The sequence below is a fragment of the Antedon mediterranea genome, chromosome 5 (genome assembly GCF_964355755.1).
Source record: "Antedon mediterranea chromosome 5, ecAntMedi1.1, whole genome shotgun sequence".
Lineage (NCBI taxonomy): Eukaryota > Metazoa > Echinodermata > Crinoidea > Comatulida > Antedonidae > Antedon > Antedon mediterranea.
Window position 1 is genome coordinate 26,663,723 of NC_092674.1, and position 21,441 is coordinate 26,685,163.

The 21,441-nt window shown below is 33.5% G+C and overlaps 2 protein-coding genes across 3 annotated transcripts; one reads left to right on the forward strand and one right to left on the reverse strand.

Annotated features, from left to right (window-relative positions):
- Positions 1-29: 29 nt before the first annotated feature.
- Positions 30-3,828, reverse strand: LOC140050141 (GDP-Man:Man(3)GlcNAc(2)-PP-Dol alpha-1,2-mannosyltransferase-like). The gene is made up of 4 exons (XM_072095197.1): positions 3,714-3,828; positions 3,161-3,406; positions 1,849-2,777; positions 30-1,293 (listed from the first exon to the last, which is right to left on the reverse strand). Exons 1-4 carry the CDS (start codon positions 3,773-3,775, stop codon positions 1,022-1,024), a joined length of 1,509 nt encoding a protein of 502 aa, XP_071951298.1. The 5' UTR covers positions 3,776-3,828; the 3' UTR covers positions 30-1,021.
- A 192-nt stretch (positions 3,829-4,020) lies between these two features.
- LOC140050139 (copper-transporting ATPase 1-like) lies at positions 4,021-21,333 on the forward strand. 2 transcript variants are annotated; one of them, XM_072095194.1, is made up of 20 exons: positions 4,021-4,177; positions 4,780-4,909; positions 6,013-7,264; positions 10,586-10,609; positions 11,442-11,645; positions 11,963-12,132; positions 12,548-12,709; positions 12,925-13,007; positions 13,570-13,723; positions 14,252-14,485; positions 14,996-15,245; positions 15,760-15,884; positions 16,105-16,245; positions 16,356-16,727; positions 17,142-17,334; positions 17,420-17,578; positions 17,906-18,252; positions 18,455-18,572; positions 19,223-19,325; positions 20,188-21,333. In XM_072095194.1, exons 2-20 carry the CDS (start codon positions 4,805-4,807, stop codon positions 20,387-20,389), a joined length of 4,398 nt encoding a protein of 1,465 aa, XP_071951295.1. In that variant the 5' UTR covers positions 4,021-4,177; positions 4,780-4,804; the 3' UTR covers positions 20,390-21,333. The 2 variants fall into 2 exon arrangements, with proteins under 2 accessions (XP_071951295.1, XP_071951296.1); XM_072095195.1 differs by lacking the exon at positions 10,586-10,609 and having other exon boundaries at positions 4,022-4,177.
- Positions 21,334-21,441: the final 108 nt, after the last annotated feature.

Below are 21,441 nucleotides of genomic sequence, written 5' to 3' on the forward strand. Positions count from 1 at the left end.
TAAAAATGTTAAAAGCAAGAAATGGCATGTTGCAAGGATTTACAATAAATTGTATGTAAAGAATATTGCATAACCTTTCACTGTTTTTTTTTATCAAACAATTTAAATTTATTTAATTATAAATATTTATTTATCTAATATATCTATACTCGCTTTATTAAATAAAAATATTTCTGATTATGTTAAATTTACTATATATATTTATGCTACTTTTATCACATGAAGAAAAAGAAATATTTTTATTCAATAGTTCTACTCTATTGTACTGTAAAATCTCTAAAGCTAAACTTTCACCTCGTTGAACTCGTCTTGTGTTTCTAAAACCTAATGTCAACCATCTGGTACAAAGAGTTACCTTGTGGAAGGAATACAAAACTTAAGAAGTGGACAATGATCTCAAATGTAAGCAAGCTTTAATTGAAAGGTATGAAAGTTTGCATAAAGACATGGGCGTTCCAATAATGCTTTTTTAAAAGACACAGTTGACAGGTGCGGATCCAAGTGGGTTGCATTGGGGCGCACACTTCCTCTTTTTGACAGTTGAAACTACTTTTTGATATTGATTTTTACATACTATTAATATTGTATGTTAGTGCTCTGTTGGGATACCTCTATTGAGCTCTGTCTGCACTATCAAACTAGTTGGACAAAAAAGTGTGATGTGCCCAAATATGGTAGTGGTATGACATCATCATCTTTATACATGGGCACATCACATTTTTGTCATTGTAGACAGAGCTTTAATAAAATCAAAAGGAACTGTATCTTTCAAGACTGGGGAATCCATTATTAAGGAGACTTTTTGGGTCCTAAAGGTGTCTTCTTAATAGGGATTCTACTGTATTATATTTCTGGCTCAATCGACCTCATTTACTTTAGGTCCAAAACCACTAACACTTTACACCTATAAATGCAATGAATTTACTTTTTAAAATGCACATTCACATATAGAGTAATATTTAATTTTAAAATACTGTCAGGTTTTTTAACTATTGTAATAAGTATAAGGAGGACATCAAATTTATCGAAACAAAAGTTCTGTTGCTATCAAAAATTCTCTTTCAAACACTTCTTCTGAAAATCGTTTAACCGATTCACGAGCATTTTCACGTATTTTTAATCTATCAGCTTTTTTCATTAGTAAGATAGTTGCCATGGCATCCGCATACTCGTCAACATCAGTTGCTAGGAAACCAGTTGGTTGGCCGTTGTACCGGACAACGATGTCCTTCTTTGGTCCGCCTGAATTGTGAGCAAGTATGATTGTACCAGCTGCCATACACTCCACAACACCTTGAAAAGAGATGAAGGTATTTTTATATTAAAAACAACACCATGATGTACAAAGAAGTTCTCAATTTAAAAGTTTATAAAGTCGACTCTCCCAATACTGGATACCTTTGGGCTGACCAAATATGTCTGGTTTACCTGAAAGTCTGTTATTCGGAATAATTTTTAATGCTAAAAAGAAATTTGGGACCTTTTGGACCCTGAAAAATTGCTGGTATTGAAAGTTTCGAGTTTTCAGAGAGTCCGGTATTGGGAGAGTTTCCATTTCATAAACTAGTATTCACCACCCAAGTGAGAACAGTATTCACTTAATTTTGATAGGTGTTACTCCACAATACCCCACACAGGTTAAAGGATTATCTTTATGCTCTCCAAATTTTAATTATTATTTTATTTGTAGTTACAGTATATACATTGTATCAATTGAGCCACCATGGTAACATTTCTTGCTCCCTTGCTTGTTATCACCAATGCATACACATTGGCCTATATTAGTGTTGATACTGTAAACATTCAAAAAATGTGTTATTTATGAATAAAAGTATTAAGATCCTGTACCTATTCCAAAATGTTCATTCCACATAGTATGAAGACCAATAGTAGCCTCTGAGAGGTGTTTTTTAAGCTCATCGAAACTAACATTTAACTTGAATTCAACGTTGGCACGTATGTTAAACCGTTCGCATAATTCACGAAGCTCATCAACCCGCTCCATATCCTCTCTGTTCCTGCAGCTTCCCACCAGTATCAAGCGCAGATTACGATACGGATCATCCGAATAATTCTTTAATAGTTTGTTAAATGCTCGGATTTGTAATTGATGGTCTTTTTCTGGTCTAAATTGCGCAACGGAAACGATGGTATGCTGATGCAACGATCCGTCGTGTAATGGTAATTTAAGAAATCCTGACGTATCGCAAGGCGGATACACTATGCTGGTTTTTTGCGGGCATTTCCAAATATCTAAAATATGGTTTTCGGTCCATGAAGAATTAACCATTATGACTTCGTTACGCGCACCCATGATACCGTAGAGGTACGCAAAAAGACGATAATAAACCAGTTTGAAGCAGCTGAGCACAGGATTTCTTGCAATAAAACCGGGATTATTGTGAGCCTCTCTTCGTTCCGCAACTCTCGCCAGCATGTCCGTACTTATAGTTGGATAATGCACATACGACCCTGTGCGGCAATTACCAATGTACTTAAAAAGCGGGATGGTAAACGCATAACCCATCGTATCTATGTACAAATCTGGGGTGAATTTCTGCAAAGCTTCTAGCCCTAGGCCTACAGAGCCGAGACTCTGTCCCAGTAGCGTGAAGAAAGGGTACGTGCTGGCCTCTACTAGATGACGTCTCTTCAGAAACACAAATTCAACCGGTTTTTCAACTGTAATGTTAAATCGTTGTTTTGCTTTTAAGATGATCTCCTCACCCGTGACATTCTGATCGCCGGTGTAGACTACACAACGTACAAATGAGTACCTGAAAAAGAAAGAAAAAAGGTCTATCAGGCAGGAAATTCAAGGGGTTTTATTTTGCAATCAGACACCCAGATTTCACAAGCTTAACCATTCTTGACTCATGGTCATTCTCAGATGTTTTTCAGCCAAGTGAGAAAACCTTTCAATAGGCAGTCACTTAAAATACTCTTGAATGAAATTTGAAATAATTATAGGAATGATGCCATAATTATTATTATTAAATAGTATTTATTATGTAGCTTATTAAATATTAGATTGTGTTTTTTAATGTTTTATAGAGTTTTTTTTTTACACAACTACATGTTTGTCCCCTGTTTGAACAAAATTACGGAAAAAACTATTCATCAAGTAAATATTGTTTAATACTAAAGAAAACATACAAACCTCCTTTGCAATGCTTGTATGGCGCACCATAGTACCCTCTCCCCTCCTCCGCCTGCGTTGCAATAAGGGTGGAAAAACCCTACAACAACTGGTTGCATTCCATTTTCCGTTTTTTCCCATAGATGTGGTATTTTCTTGTGTTTATTACGTTGAATAGATGACTTGATGTACACAAATGAACATGATATTATGATGACAATAGGACTAATTATAAGCAATGCAAGAAAAAGTAGATTCCAAAGTAACCTACAAAAAAAAGTTTAATTATTGATTTCAAAAAATCTGCACAATATAGCAATTGCACATACATTTTTTGCGGAATTGCAAATTATTGCGCAAAAATAGGTCTATCCTTGAGCAATTTATTTAAATGGTTTTAATTATTCCTAGGCCTAGATCCTATCTGCTACTGTGCCAGCACAGAAGCATTGCATTGCTTTCTGGCTGTAGCATTGCATTGCTGTCTGGCTGTAGCAAGCGCGAGGAAGTAGCTAGCTAGAGCCAGGCTTGCACAGAAACAAGTGGTTTCTGCGGTACTAAAATGTATGCCTACCTTTGTAAAATTAGAATAATCTGGATGAATGTTGATGCAACCATTTTAATTATTTTCTTCATTTCCAGCAGTTTCAACTGTTTAGTAAGTCTAGGCCTACTACCGGCTTGGCGTACAACATACAGCGACAAATTGCACAATATTAAAAATAAACAGAGCAAAAGTGCGACTTAAAAACCAATACTATCCTATCTTCTTCCATACAAACGTCTTATTTCGGACTCTTAGATTAGCACACTTGGGCTTTCCTATCAACAACAGTACCACAGAAGAGGTGAAAGTTCACATGTTCTCGGTAAACAATTCAGAATTTGTGCGACGACGAGTAAATGGTGTCACTTTTCGTCGACTGTTTTCACGAAATTTGAATAAACATGTAATCAGAAAAAGGCATCATAAGTTTAAATATTAGTTATATTATTTGGTTTCACAGTAAATCTACTTTTTAAAGTGGTCTATACCGGGTAAGTAATGTCAAATTCTACCTTAATTAAGAACTGCTTTACTGACTGGTTGTAATTGAATTGCACACAGTCAGGTAAAAACGATTCCGTAGGCGGCCTACTTTATATAAATTCTTGGCAATTGAATTGACCACAGGAGAGACATAGGCCTCAGACAGCTCAGGAAGTGAAAAATGACAAGCTTCACACATAGGCCTAGGGCCTATTAAACCTACATGTTTTGTCTAGACAAGTATCTAGGCAATTTTTGAAGTGTAATACATTTTTAGCCTGTGTGTGTATTTATTTTAATTTATTTTTACAGTATATAATTAAAATTGTTATGAATGAATATTATAGATGGGCCTATCGAATAAAAAGAAAATTCTGTGCGCGCTCAAAAACACAAGCATGCGTAGAATGATCTTCCTACTTGTTGTAGCGTGTTCAACAAACATTGAGACGCAATTTTATTTATTGCATTGGAACCAAAGCAATTGTGAAATGCCCTTAACTAATGTCCAATATACTGTACATTTTCTTTCACACTGCCCCATTTATCCTAAGTAAATACACTTAACTTTATACTGAATCGAAATCGTGATAACATCCCTTTTTTTCAGTTTTTAAAAAAGAATTTGTTGCCAGATGGAGGAAGTATGTGTTATAGCAATTGAGGGAATGACCTGTGAATCTTGTGTGCGCAACATTCAACAATTCATAGGTGATGACCTTGGGGTCAACAATATCAAGGTTAGTTAAAGATGTACATATGTTCCCCAAAAACATGAACAATGAAGATTCATAAATCAGATTTTGAATAGGCTATTTTGTAGTTTTAATGAAGTTCACTTCACTTATATAGGCCTAATAAGGCATGAACTGTAGTTTTGTTTTGTTTCCAATTTTTGGTCAAAGTGAATAACTATTATGGAACATTGATATGGCATACAGTACTGTATCCAACAACTAAATTAGAATTTTTTTTCAAAGGGACAATATCTTTAAACATTTGAACCATTGGAAACATAATATAAATAAATGATGATTAAATATAATTGTATAGAAATATATTGCATATTAATAATAATAATAATATATTTTTAAATAATGACAAATATAATTAATAACTACTGTAATGATTATCATTATAACCAAAACCTAATAATTATCAATCATTCTATAACTAATAATTATCATTTATAATTAAAACCTATTTATTTTCATACAGTTTTATTATCAAAACAGGTTTAATATTCAATAATTATCATTTACAAATTTATATATTTTATTTCATCAAAAAAATGATGTTTATGTTTTTTTTTCTTAACTAATAATTTATAATTATTACTGTGTCAGATAGTCTTGTCATGAACATTTGAAATATGCAAACTAAATTAATTTTCAGTTTTATCGATTCCCTGGTTATTATACCAATACATTACAACAACAAAAATAAGTACAGTAATTGTGTTTTATGTTCAATTTTAAAATTCAATACTAAAGCAGCTTTTCAGCATTATCAACTTCCTGGTATTATACTTATTATTATATAATAATATATTTATATTATTATTACACCAAATACATTTTTAAAAGTATTAGTTATGTTAAATTGTTTTGTCTCTATTCTGCTTTAGTCTGTATCAAATGTTGCACTGTTAATTGATTTGCAAGTCTGTGAAAAGACTAACCAGTACGTTATACTCATTATACATGCAGACAACCTGCATACATTATTCTGATATTATATGAAATACACCAAGAACAAAATTAACCTTTGTACCAGTATATTATTTTCATTGATTTTACAACTATTTAATCAACCTCTGTGTCAATTAATTTTATATTTGCAGGTATCTTTGGAGAAAAATGAAGCTGTTATCAAGTTTAATTCGTTGGTGACTACAACTCAGCAATTATGTGATAAGATCGAAGATATGGGATTTGGAGCATCATTGAAAGATAACGGCACACAGAAAAAGACTGTGACGGTTTACATAAATGGCATGCGATCAACTTCATGCGCACAGTCTATCGAGAAAAAGTTATCAACTCTAGAGGGAGTTGATCAGATATCGATATCGTTTGAACGAGGACAAGGTGTAATTGCTTTTGTGGAGGGATCGACCAATCATGAACTGTTACTGGCTGCCATTCAGGAAATGGGATTTGGGGCCTCATTAAGCGAGACTGATAAACCATTAATTAATGAAGTTGTAATACATGTGGATGGCATGACGTGTAACTCATGTGTGAAATCCATTGAAGGGAATATATCCACATTGAACGGTGTTAACAATATTACGGTCTCGCTTGAGAATAAATCCGCAAAGATACAGTATAATCCGCAAAAAATGAATCCAAACACTTTGAAACAAGCGATTGAAGATATGGGATTTGTGAGCAGCTTTGACGAGTTAGACTCGGAATTACGAGATGTTGTAATCTCGGTTGGGGGAATGACGTGCCAGTCTTGTGTGCGTTCAATCCAGGATCATATTTCGACGCTGAAAGGAGTCGTTGAAATTGAAGTGTCTTTAGCGAAAGAGAAAGCTTTCGTAAAGTACGACCCTGTGTTAACTCAACCAGAAACAGTTCGGGAAGCGATAGAAGATATGGGGTTTGATGCGGAATTACCGAATCACAAAATGGTAATGATTGTGCTCTGTGTTGAAGGTATGACATGCCAATCGTGCGTAAAAAGCATTGAAGGGAAGATGAAAGAGGAAGCTGGTATTGAAGAAATTACAGTTTCACTCGAAAATAAAAATGCTTCAATATCGTATAATCCTGACGTGACCACGTCAGAAAAACTGCGTCAAGGAATTGACGAAATGGGTTTCGACTGCTTTTTACCGGTAAACCTTGATACCACGGACCAAATTATGGAAAATACACAAACTACAATTGTATCCATTGAGGGTATGACATGTAATTCATGCGTTTGTTCGATCGAGGGAACTATTTCCGACAAGCCTGGTGTTAAGGCGATAAAAGTTTCACTCGCAGAGAAAAAAGCAGACATTGAGTTTTACCCGTCAAAAACTTCGCCAACTAATCTACGGGATGCCATTGATGATATGGGATTTGACGCTTCTCTTGTGGGTAAGTTGGTTCATTTATTTACTCAGTAATCGTAAAATTGTTTTTATGTGCAATAGTTACTTTAAATTTATCTTTTTTTTTTAAAAATCATTTGTTCTTAAAAAGTAATAGTTATTACCCGGAGAGAAAATATATACAGGATATATTTTTTTATTTTTTGCTGATATTATAAACTAAGTTAAATTGTAGATCTATTTCTACTACTGTACTCTACTGCATTTTTATTTGTTTAAATTTGTCATTTATTCAACATCTACAGTACTGTGTCATGCACATAATATATCATGAAATCTACAGCTGACGTAAATGCCATATTGTTACTGAGTTGAATATGACACAGTATATATAAATAATTCAGTATTAGGATTATTATTTATTATACTTAATATACCAGTAAGACTGGTGATTTTCTGCTCAAATCAGCCCAGCCAAATATACCTACAGTACTGTAGATTACCTATTTATATAAATATATGTTTTGCCATTTTTAATTATAATTTCTCAATGATATAATGAAACATTTCAAACTATCGTTAGATCAGAAGTATTTCTAGGCAAGGGAAGAGTAAATTACATTGTAAATTCACTGTTCCTTAGCCAGACTACTGTACTGTACTTTATTTATAATTATTATAAGCAGCAGTACAAGTCTGTACCTACAGGTACAGTATTATTGTTGTTAATCATGGATTGCTAGAATAACACAGTTTCTAAAGCTGCTGTTACTGTGCTTACCGTACCATAAACTTTATTCAATTGTATTAGTTCTTGAGATCCATGACGTGTACATACATCACGGCCACCAGGACGTCTAAACCCTTTCAATTACTGTATGCAGGCCAATTACAATTTACTTTTCTCTTATAGAAATGTTTGACTCTTTAAAATCATTCACCTAACAATTTATTAGATTCAGAATACTGTATTAAGATTAGTGTATAATACAGTACATTTCAAATGATCAACTCAATAGACAGTTTACTATTTTTCCAGTCCTATACTTGAAAGTTTTTAGTGTAAATTGCATGTACAGTACTGTCTACTAAAGGATGTCAGGTAGGAAGAGTCTTAAGCCTGGTTTCCATAAAATCTCTACACGACAGAGCGTAGCGATTCTATGGAAACGCTAGAATTTATCGGGGATCTAGTACGCGAGTGATAAATATTCTTTGGTACGCGTATTACGATTCATCGCCGACAAAATCGGCAAAGTTGAACATGGTTGAACTTTGCCGATTTGACTGCGATGAATCGGGGAGCCTTCCCGATTGCGTCGGCGACATCTGCGCGTGTAGCGATTTTAATGGAAACGCTGTAGCGATTTTAATGGAAACCAGGCTTTAACCATGTACACTACTTACAGTGAATGTTAGAAAGAGGTGATCTACAGCATTTTATAAGGCCTTTAATTAAATCCATTTTTATTAATTTGTTTATTTGTGTTATTTAATTTTCTCAAGTATATTGAGGGCCTCTTCAAGTCAGCTATACTGCTGCAGTAGAGTTACCCTTGTAAAACAAAGTTGAATAAATAAAGTAATTAATAAACTATATATCACAGGAAAATGATTGCAAATGTTACAATGCATGCTGTGTGTATCAGTAGCTAAATTCTTAATTGAGACACAAATAAAATATTAGCAAAAAGCCAACATCAAAACTATAAAGTATTAACCAGCCAGAAATAAATTTCAAAGCTAATACAGTACTGTAAACCCTATAGATTTAATATAGTACATTATTATTGAAACCATTAAAAATTGTTGTTTATTTTTGTTTGTATCCGCACTGCGCTTGTGTCTATTAAGATTAGATAGTAGTGCTATAATCCCAATATTATAAAGATATCCGTACTTGAAAGATGGATTGATAATTAATAGTGGACGGAAGTGGAAGCAAAATAGACCTTGGACCTACTGTAAGCCCTAGCTGGTAATCCAACAATAAAATTGTTTTAACAATAAAAAATAGTTTTACTTTAAAAAATGTTGTTACTAATTAATTATTCAAAAATAAATATATCTCGTTTTTACTTTTTAAACACATGTTGAATTTGTCATACTTTAAAATCAACATTATTTTTTAAGAGAATACGTTTATTATACAGTAGACACGTTTTTCTATCAAAATCTCATTTTAACACATTTAAAGCACATTTTTTATATTCTATGACATTCTCAACGCCATAACATTTTCATTATGTCCAGCCGCCAGCTTATGTTGAATTTTAAAATCGTAATTTGCTTTCCAAATATTGCTCTTTGATATTAAACACGACTCCCTTGAGACGTACCATATGTGAGTTTGTTTAATATGCTTTTAAAACACTCTCGAAAATGATTTTATCTCGTTATTGTGTAAGTTAAAAGTATGTGTTCCGCATGGAATACCGTATTTATAGTAGGCCTACTGTACAGTATTACTACTACTGCATAAAGTGTAAACAGAATTATATAGTACCAGCTGAATACAGTATTAATTTCAATGGTTCATACAAAAAGTGAGAAGTAATTTTCATGCGAAATAAATGCTTTTCATGCGAAATAAATGCATTTCCCCCATACAGTACAGTAGAACCTGTCTTTTCAGACATCCCTACTCAGGGACGCTTTTTAGTGAAACTAGTCAACTAACTAAGTGCCTATGTGTCCTAAAAGTGTCAAATTGGGGGTCCGTCTACTAGTAATGCAGTACAAACCTGTTTTCCGCCATCAAAAAAAAACAAAGAATGGATATTTGCCCATTAGTGAATAGAAGACATTGTTGACTATTCCAATTCAAATATTCATTCTACAGTTTAAACAACTTTAATCTCCTCACTGTAGTTTAAACTAGTACACTCACTCTTTGTCTACCAACAACATTTTATATTAAATTTATTGCAGGGGAAGATCTAGGTGGAATGCTTTGGGTGTGAGTTTCCCCTTTTTGACACCTATAATAAATTATGAACCACTTTTTGATAAACTATATTTTACACTTACAGACTAATTTTGCGTATAAAGAGACTTTTAATAAGCTTGTACAGTACACTATATAATTGTTTTACTTTGTGCAATATTTGTTGTATTTGAATGTTTTTAGAAGCAACTGATCCTTTGAGTTATAAAGTAGTTAATTTTTTTGTTTTACAGTAGTTGCCCTTCACCATTGTGCTTTGTTTCTGTTACTGTATTATTTTAATGTCTATTGGTCGAATAAATAAATGAAATGAAAAAAAGACTATACAGTATTATCATTAAAAAGATCCACTATATAATTTAATAGTAGTAGTTTTTCTACACTTCCTATAACTTAATATTGTGTTTTCATTATCCGAAGCATCAGACATTGGAAACGGATCAGGTTTGTTTGCCAATTTCTTGCCTGCCATTTCAGTTTATTACGTAATAACCTACCGTTAAGTGTTCTTATTAAACTTTAACTACAATAGGCCACTGTACACATTTATATGTACAAGGGGTGTTAAAGAGGTGGTATAGGTTGAACATCTTTGAAGCTCTACACTATCAAACTGTATGTGACAAAACAAATATGATGTGCCCATATATGGACAAGATGATGTCATACTGTATAACTGCTGTACCATACAGTATTTGGTCACATTACACTTTTTTGTTAAACTAGATACCTCCCCCAACATTTAAAATCCTGTCACATATGGACACGATGATGTCATATAAGTACTGTACCATATTTGGTCACATCAAACTTTTTTGTCAAACTAAATCCCTCCCACCAACATTTAAAAACCTGCCATAATTATGTGTTATAGATATTGTATATTGGGAAATCCTACTTGAACAACTTTCCTGCAACCTCCGACCTCAGCCCCTTTATCCTGTTTTGCATCTAACTATCCATATTGGCCGTCCTTTTCTGCATCTTGATTCCCCTATCTATATCTCTTGCATGCACAGTATTTACTCTAAAAAAAAACCATCGTTGTACTATTAATATATTTCATGTCAATTTAACTACACTTTAATGTTAGTTATCATTATAAATGTAATATGCCTGCAATAATTTAAAATGTAAAACTTTAAATGTTTCAATTTGAGCATCGGAGGCACTCAGGGTTTTTGGTGGTTTGTGTCAGGCACATAAGAGCAAGGTAGCATCTTTGCATCATGTTTATCTAATACTAACAACATGTTCTGCATTTTTCTTTTTTTAGATGCCACTGTGAACCCAGCATACAAAGAAAGTAAAGGGAATCGTAGTTTAAAAAGTATTCTAAAACGACCAAACCACCGCAAGCGGTTCCTTGAGGATTTGGAGCTTGGAGAAAGCGGCGTTAAAAAATGTCAATTGCAGGTGACCGGAATGACATGTGCTTCTTGCGTCGCTATCATAGAACGGAACCTGATAAAAGAGACAGGTAGGTAGAGTAGATAACTATTTCATAAAAAATAGATGGAGAGATAATAGTTGGTTAAAATGAGTATACAAAAGAATACATTTAAACAATCATGCATGCATTGATTTTTCAAAATTGCGACAAGTCCAATACAAAACTGTCATGACAAGCAAGTTATTTACTAGTTTACAATTCATGAACTCTCTCATTTATCGAAACCAGATAATAATGATTTTAGAGTCAAATACGGTTTCTAAACATTTAAGCCTGAAAATAAAATAGTACCATACCATTTTTTTACCATCTTAATTACATTTGTTTTCTCCTTTTTATTTCAGGCATACACTCTGTGTCTGTGTCACTTATGGCTCAGAAGGCTGAGGTTGGCTACGACAGTGATTTGGTCACATGCAACAAGATTGCTAACTATATTAGTGACATGGGATTTGGCGCCAAGGTTTTGAAGGAGGACGATCAGACAACAGGGGATCAATATGTTGAAATACAGGTATGTTTTATTATTTTTCCGTACAATAAAGATAAAAGTTACTGCACTTAAAATCGGTAAATTTAGCCTAAATATGAGAGTTCTGTAATTAAAAATAAATATTTATGAAGTTAAAACAAATTTAAAAATTCAAAATAACATTTATTTACTTATTAAAACAATTTAAACAACAATAGTGGAATAAACTAAACTACCAAAAGATATCATTAACAATCAAGGCTACACCTTCAGGACCCAACAAAGGTCCTCTAATAGGGGTGTCTCTTGAATAGTGGTATGCCATTTGTTTCAGGTAAAAGTTACCCCTTTATAGGGGTCAGCCATTGGTGTTAAAACATATTTTCGTTTATTTTATGAATATATGTCTCCTGAATATTAAGTTCTCTGTTTCTGATATTTATCATTATTTATTTAGATAACAGGAATGACTTGCGCGTCTTGCGTATATCTCATCGAGTCTACACTTAAAAAGAAGCGAGGAATTCTCTCGGCATCTGTTACATTAGCAACTTGTAGAGGGCGCTTTGAGTATGACCCAGAGCTGGTTGGTCCAAGAGATGTCATGGAATATGTTAGGGTAAGTGTTTTTATTATTGTTATTTGCTTATTTAATACCTGTTTGCTTATATTTTATGTCATGTTTGGCACGCCATAGTCAGTTGTCTTTAGTAATAAAGTACTGAATTAGCATCTCTCACAAAATCGTGTTTTATTTATTAATTTGACACATCATTACATTTGAATTCAAATTTTGTACTTGATAACACAACCCATTTTCACATTATTTTGTAGGACGTTGGCTTTGGAGCAAGCCTGGCAACCAATGATACCAAAAGTAAAATGGCGATAATAGACCACAAAGAAGATATACGAAGGTATCTCAATTGTTTAAAATGTTTAAATTCAAACTAGCAGATATCTCAGACGTAGCATATATTATATCATGTCATCTATAAGACATTAGAATTTCCTTTAAAGATTGATTGCATCACTAATTGGGAATACCAAGCAATTAAAACATTCTTATACATAAAGATATAGACAACAGGGTTTCATAATTTAACAAATTAAATGTATTTACAATGTAAGTTCACCTCTCAATAATTATTATCATTTTAGACTAATAATAATAATGTATTTGTATTTTCTAATATACTGTACCTAAAGCTCTGTCTACACTATCAACCTTCATGTGAAAAAAATGTGAGGGGCCCATGGACTTGATGATGTCATATCACTACCATATTTAGTCATATCACTACCATATTTAGGCACATCACACTTTTTTATTTAATAGTGTAGACAGAGCTTAAATTTGCCTTATTGTTGATTGGATTCAATTCAATTCAATTCAAAACCTCAGTAACTTTTTCCTAGCAGATACATTAGGAATACAAAGTCTTTATTCGTTGTAATTATTTTTATTTTTTTTTACAGGTGGAGAAATTCCTTTCTATTGTGTTTGTTGTTTGGTATACCTGTTATTATAATTCTTATACATGATATCAAGCATGGTGCCAATCAAAAACTCATCATTCCAGGATTGTCTTATGAAAACTTAATGTTGTTCTTACTATGTACACCAGTACAGGTAGGTTCTACAAGCCTGTAAACAAGATTTTTAGAAGGGGTTCTTTTTTTATGCAAAACAGGGAAAGTGCGAGTGTAGGAGGTTACCCTGGTACATCACAGCCACTGATCATAACTAGGCCTTCTGGGAGACCAGTGTTTGACTGAAGAGGTATCCCATTATAAATAAATAATAAAAATATTTATAATTTAATACAAAAAAATAGACTAAACAGGGATGAATGAATGAAAAAAATTGTTTTAGGCCTAGCCTAACTAGAATTTGCCTGCCGGATTGGTAGAATTTTCTAGGCCTATTTACTAGCACAACCTAGACCAACAAAGTTCTATGAATTTGACTGTACCCAAACTTATGCTCTGTCTACTGCACTATCAAACTAGTTTGACAAAAAAAATGTAATGTGCCCAAATATGGTAGTAATTTACCCAAATATGGTAGAGATATGACATCATACAGTTTGATAGTGTAGACAGAGCTTTATAATGGATCTAAATGTCAGTTTAATTATCATACATTTTTTAATTTCAGCTGTTTGGAGGTCGGTATTTCTACGTACAGGCGTACAAAGCCTTAAAACACGGGGCAGCTAACATGGACGTTCTCATCGTTCTGGCTACAACCATTGCTTATTTATATTCCATTTTTATCATTATTATTGCTGTAATGCAAGGGGCAAGTACTAGCCCGATGACTTTCTTTGATGAACCACCGATGCTACTTGTGTTTGTCTGTTTGGGAAGGTGGTTGGAGCACATGGCAAAGGTATATTTTATTTGTCTAAATATGGTAGCTATATGCCCAAATATGGTAGCGATATGCTCAAATATAATATGACATCATCATGTTCATATATGTGCACATTACATTTTTCTGTCACATAAAGTTTTATAGTGTAGACAGAGCTTTTAGTCCTAACTTGTTTTACCTGGTCAATACATCAATCAATCAATCAATCAAAGTAACATTTATTGCTCTTATAATTTCATAGTAAATGAAAATTAACAGTAAATATAATTAAAATAAGATGGACAAAATTCCAAAAAAGTAAAGCTTGTATAAGGCAGCCCATCAGTGTATGCATAGGCTGGTCTGCCTAACTTTGCCAGCCCTTGCCTTCACTGTTAACAGAACATCAAAAATACTCCTTACTACAACCAGTTTGACCTTTGAAATTCTTTGAATAGTAATGGAGCATTTTAGATTTTGGTATTGGCTATTGATACAATGATACATAGTAATATAGTTCTTTATTATTTATATTTTTTTTTTCAGGGTAAAACATCTGAAGCTCTGACAAAACTTATGTCTCTACAAGCCACTGAAGCCACTTTAATTAAATACAATGATAACGGTGATATTGTGGAAGAGGTAGAAATGGACGTAGATCTTCTACATAAAGGGGACGTTGTCAAGGTGTTCCCTGGAGGGAAGATCCCGATTGATGGCACAGTTCTGGAGGGCAAGTCAATGGTTGATGAGTCTCTCATTACTGGTGAATCCATGCCTGTGATAAAGATGGCAGGTGAGAAGGGGGTTGTTGGTGCAGCTGATGTCATTCAAACTCCCAAACATAAAATAGCTAGGGTTTTTTTGTACATATACACTTGTTGTTTATAAACTTAGTTGTGAGGTTTTGAATTTGAGACTTTTTGTTTTGGGCACAACATTGTGTTTTGAATTACTTCAAGTTAAATAATACATTAAATCCAGGGCTGACATTTGTTTCAGTTTAAGTGTGAAAAACAGTGGCTTTATCTTTGGAATGGACCTTGTCATCTAAAGCCTTGTCTACACTATCAAACTAATTTGATCTGCCCATATATGGACATGATGATGTCATATCACAACCATATTTGGCCATATCAGTACCACATTTGGGTACATCACACTTTTTTTGTTAAATTAGTTTGATAGTGTAGACAGAGCTGAAGATTTATATAAAACAAATATGAACAAGTATAGGTTATTTTGAAAAATGATCCAAGCACGATCCTGGCCTTCAATTTCCAATCATTAAAAAAAATGTTTCTTTCCAGGGCACACTGTAATAGGAGGAACTATCAACCAGAATGGAACGCTATTTGTGAAAGCGACCCACGTAGGTGCTGATACAACCCTTTCACATATTGTGAAGTTGGTTGAGGAAGCACAGACTTCAAAGGTAGATTTTATTTATTTTATTATTTTGTAAATTAACTTGTATTAAACTAATATTATAAACAAAAACATTTTAAATGAAAAAAAAATTTAGTGTTATACTAATTATGTTATAAACAAATGCTAAAAAAAAGGATTTTAAATGAGAGAAAAAATATTCTTAATATTTCAAATTAACATTCACCTGTGTTTTAAAATATTTTTCATATTTTTCATTTTCCTAGGCTCCAATCCAGAAGGTTGCTGACAAAGTAGCTGGTTATTTTGTGCCTGGCATAGTCAGTTTATCTCTGCTTGTACTTGTCCTCCACATAGCGACTGGATATTCAAATCTAGAAGTAGCACATGCTTCCTACCAAGCTTCGGTACTAGGAATTTACTTTTTTGGACATTTTATGAAAGTTGTTTTATATTTAGGTTTTTTTCTACAATAATAATAATATTAATAATATGATTAAATTAATATTCATTTCAGAATGAAACAATGGGACGAAATGAGATGATTTTACAGTATTCTTTCCAATGTGCCATTGCAGTGCTTTGTATAGCCTGCCCATGTGCACTTGGCCTGGCCACCCCTACAGCCGTAATGGTTGGAACCGGTGTTGGTGCCACTTTAGGAATTCTAATAAAAGGTGGCCAACCTCTCGAGATGGCGCACAAAGTAAAGGTTGTTGTGTTTGACAAGACGGGAACAATAACACAGGGTGCACCACGTGTCATTCGTGTGGCGGTCTTTGAAAATCCTGTGGTGAAATCATTGAATAAACTGTTGGTGATTGTGGGATCAGCCGAGTCTAGCAGTGAGCATCCGATTGGCTCAGCCATTGTTAAGTACACAAAAGAGGTAGGTCAAATTTTCTTTAAAAGTGTAAACACAAACTAAATAGGCAGTTTTCACACAAGCATGTAAACGTTAACTGTAACGCTCTTTCCCAACATGCAACGCGCAAGCTATTCCATGATTTGTTTTAATACGAGCGGCGTATGTTGCATGTGTGACACATGCAGTGCGTTCTACACTTTCAGACAAAGTACACAACTGTTTGCAACTATGTTGTTATGCAAATGAGTAGAATGTGCGAAAACTCCCAATTATTATTAATTTTAAACTTTATAGCCTAAACAGTATCATATTTATTGAATTATGGATTTATTTATGTATTTCATAAAGCAGAATTACATTTTTTTTGTTAAAATGTAAAGCAAATGTAAAATAATGGGTTATATTAATTATTTATTACTGGAAATATTTTGACAGAAATTAAAAACTGAAGTGCTAGCAACGTGTAGTGATTTTGAAGCGGTGCCCGGATGTGGTTTAAAATGTACAGTTAGTGAAATTGAAGATCTTCTACTAAATTGTGAGGAAGATGAAGAACAAGAGAACATGCACAAAATGAATGGAAATGGCAGTCTCAACGGAATGCCAATTATTACGACATCATCTGTCGGTAAGTTGATGCTGATACTATATACTGTATAGTAAACACTTAAAATTTTGTCAATATATTACAAACAACATTATTCTTTAAACAGGCACAACTCAAACGCCAACCAAGCCTGGTGTGTACACCGTTGTTATTGGCAACAGAGAATGGATGCAACGACATTGTTACGACATCCCATACGAAGCTGATGAAGAAATGAAAGATCATGAAAAGAAAGGACAAACTGCTGTTTTGGTAGCAGTCAATGGTAAGCGTTATATTAAATATTAAACATATTTGACTGGTCTCTTTTGAGATCTAGTTCCTCGGACCCATCCAGTGGCGTAAGAGCTATGAGTGCTCGCTGGCTAAACCCAGGAGACCCAGTGCTTAGGGCCAGAGCAGGAGCAATCCAATGCAACTCCCCTGCGTTGGAGGACCCCTTAGTAGTGTTAACCAGGGGCCTTTGCCCACTGTGTTACGCCACTGGACCTATCACTGTTTCTGTCCGAGCTTTTCTTTTGCAAGCAGTTTGGGAGTTCATAATTTGCCTATTGTAGCACTGTTAATAAAAAGCTGACCTTTAACATTTCAGGAATTGTACTTGGTATGATAGTCGTGGCAGATTCACTGAAACCGGAGGCTGCGCTGGCAGTGTACACGTTAAAGAAAAGGGGCCTACGCGTTGTACTACTAACAGGTGATAACCGCAAAACAGCCGAAGCGATCGCAGGTCAGGTTGGAATAGCTGAGGTGTACGCACAGGTGTTGCCACAACACAAAGTTGCAAAGGTCAAAGAACTACAGGCTAAAGGTCAACTTGTTGCCATGGTCGGTGACGGGGTGAATGATTCGCCGGCGTTGGCGCAGTCAGATGTCGGGATTGCCATAGGTACTGGTACGGATGTTGCAGTTGAAGCAGCTGATATTGTACTTATACAGGTGGGTTAATATGCAAATTAAATATTAAAATTACATTGTATGTTGATCATTATCAAAATATGTACGGTAATAATTGTTATTGTATATCAATATTTTATGAATCAATTAATTTTTAATCATAGTACTATTCATTGAGAATGTTTTTATTGTAATTTTAAATTTTTTATTCAATTTTATTATATTATTTTTTTTTCTCTTTCAGAATAATCTTCTTGATGTAGTTGGAGCATTACATTTATCCAGAAAAACAGTTCGAAGAATTCATCTAAATTTTGGATTTGCAATTATATATAACCTTATAGGAATCCCAATTGCTGGAGGTACTATCATAATAATAATATAATAATTTAGTTTGCCGCTCTGCAACCTATCCGTTTGAATTTGCGAAAAAATGGGTCACAAAATCCATGAAATTTTACACTGATCTGCAATGGTCAAAAATTGATTTAGTTGATTATTCAACTGTTATTTATTTATTTTTTTATTCAATGTTCTTTCCTCTTTCGTGGGATAACCCATGTTATTATAATACAATGTACGATTCTGAACAGCACAATAATAATAATCTCAACAGCATCTTACAGCTTAAATACTGTATAACTCAAACAAGTAAGTGAGTGGTCAAGCGGTTATAACAGTGGAACCATTAGTACGTAGCCATAACATCGGCAAGGGTTCGAGGTTCACTCTCTCCATTCTAGTGGTAGAACAAGTCTTCTTGGATAAGGACTATAAACCGTAGGTCCAGTGTACACAACTAGCTCATATGTGCACTTTAAAGAACCTACAGTAGCGCATCTTTCGAGACTAGTACATCACAGCCACTAATTATAACTTGGCCCTCTGGGAGACAAGTCTTTGACTAAAGAGGTCGCCAAGTATAAATAAAATATTTAAATTCAGCCGCTATAGGAATATAGAATATAAAACTACTAGTGATATTATTGTGATTTTTATGATTTTCCATCAGGTTTATTCATGCCATGGGGCATAGCTCTGAAGCCTTGGATGGCATCAGCTGCCATGGCGTTCTCTAGTGTTTCTGTTGTCACATCCTCATTGTTGCTAAAATTGTAAGTCTACCATTCATTCATATTTTGCATCAGCAGCAGACACCTTGACTTTATTTATCCTTTTTTTAATCGTCCTATTCATTATCATTTATCACTTTTTAAGGCTCGCCCAACAGAAGATGTTTTTCTTCATCTTCCCTAGCATCTGCCTTCAAACTCTGACCTTATGTCAATATTTTATTGCATTGTGTTTTATTATCTTTTATGTCAGAGTCTGTTATGAAACTTGAAAACTCAGAATACAGTAGAACTCCTCTTTTAATGTAAAACAAACAAGGGGATGATAATGTTTTAACACTGCCTACAATCCCTATTTTAAAGGGCACCTCTTTATTAAGGGGACACTTTGTTCGTTTCTGAAGGTGTCCCCTGCATAAAAGTTCTAATGTAGCTTTTTTGTACCTCCATAGTCATCACTAAAACAATACTCCATAATATAAAAATAGAGTGCATACTGTAATTTAACTGCACCCACTTTATTTATAACCGACACCATTGAACACATTTGCGCCTTTTCTAACGTTTGTAGTACATAAGCTGTTATCATTTTATATCAATTACGTCTTGTTCTCTGATAGTTAGATTCCTGGAATAGTTTACCTGGCTTTTTAGTTTTATTTAATTGTGGCTAGACACTTTGAATGTCTATGTAATCAGTCTTGTTTTGCTAAAAGCCAGAGTAGGCAAATCCAGAGCTTATTAAAATAGGTTTTGTAGGAAAAATAGTGTTTGAATTATGTATTTTATTATATATGATTAATGACATCTGACCACACCTGTGGTCTTCATCTGACCTGGTGATATGCTGACCTCTGTTGTCTAGTGAAAGACAGTAAACAATATCATTGATTTGTTATTTTAGGTACAAGAAACCGGATTACTCAAGTCTGGAAAAGCCAAATTGCCACCAATTGAAGAATAGATCCCATCGAATATCCATTGACGTCAGCGAAGAGGAGGATGTTACCATTTTTAATAAACCAAAATCATGGAAGAAGTTTACTTTAAAGACATCGAAAGATTCTCTGAAAATGTCGTTGTTAGGAGGAGAACATGAAGATTGAAAATACACTACATTACATAGGTTATTACTGTACATCATAGTACTGATATAATTAATGAATGTTTATGAGTGTAAAGGTACAAATAATAACAAAATATAACCTTCCATCATTCACCTCATGCAATTATTTGTACCATTTTACGAATATAAAACATTCATTATTTGTTTTATATAACGTCGAAATAAATAAATTCCTGTCATGCACGTCGGTCTGCTTCCGATGTTTACAAACAAAACAGGCAAAACGATTTCACAGTAATTGTATACTACATTTATTTTTCACCCACTAACTGTTCAATAGTGCGTACTATTGCACGGCATGTGACCCACAATCGTCCTATCAAATGACAGGAATTTATTTAGGTGTAATAATAATACAATAACTACAACTCCCTGCTAATACCACCGAGACAGCCTAGATTAGTAGCCATGTGTACTATCTAAATAAATTATTATGACATATCTTGTAAATTGGTCATTTTATATAAAGTATAAAAATAATATAAATAAATTATTTTAAATACAACCATATTAAGATTATTAGTTTGTTGTCATTTGTGTGAGAAATATGACCCACTTTATCTTTTAGAAAGGATCACATTTTTGTACAGTTTTTTATATTTTTAATAGTATAGATTAATTTAGAATTACATAATTTTCTGTCTGTACATTCATGTTAAAAAGCCTTGCATACATAAATTATGTGTTCAAAATTGTATTTATATTCATACCATATATGTTAAATAAATATATATTTAAAGAAATTTATTTTTATGCAATTTAGATGCTGTCAGGAATAGTTTAATGTGTTAAATATAATGCTAGAAATGTTGAGGTTTTTCATAGCAATGTTCTTGGTTTTTTTTAACTGTCAAAAAAATGTGATTCTTTTCATTGTGTCAAAAGTAAAATCTTAAATAAAACAACAGTAACAGTATATATTTAAAAAAATGTAATGTCATTTATTTCATAATTGACCAGTTGCTAATGTACATCACATGACATTGATAAATTGAAACTACATGTACATAACATTTGTGTTGAAATTAAAGA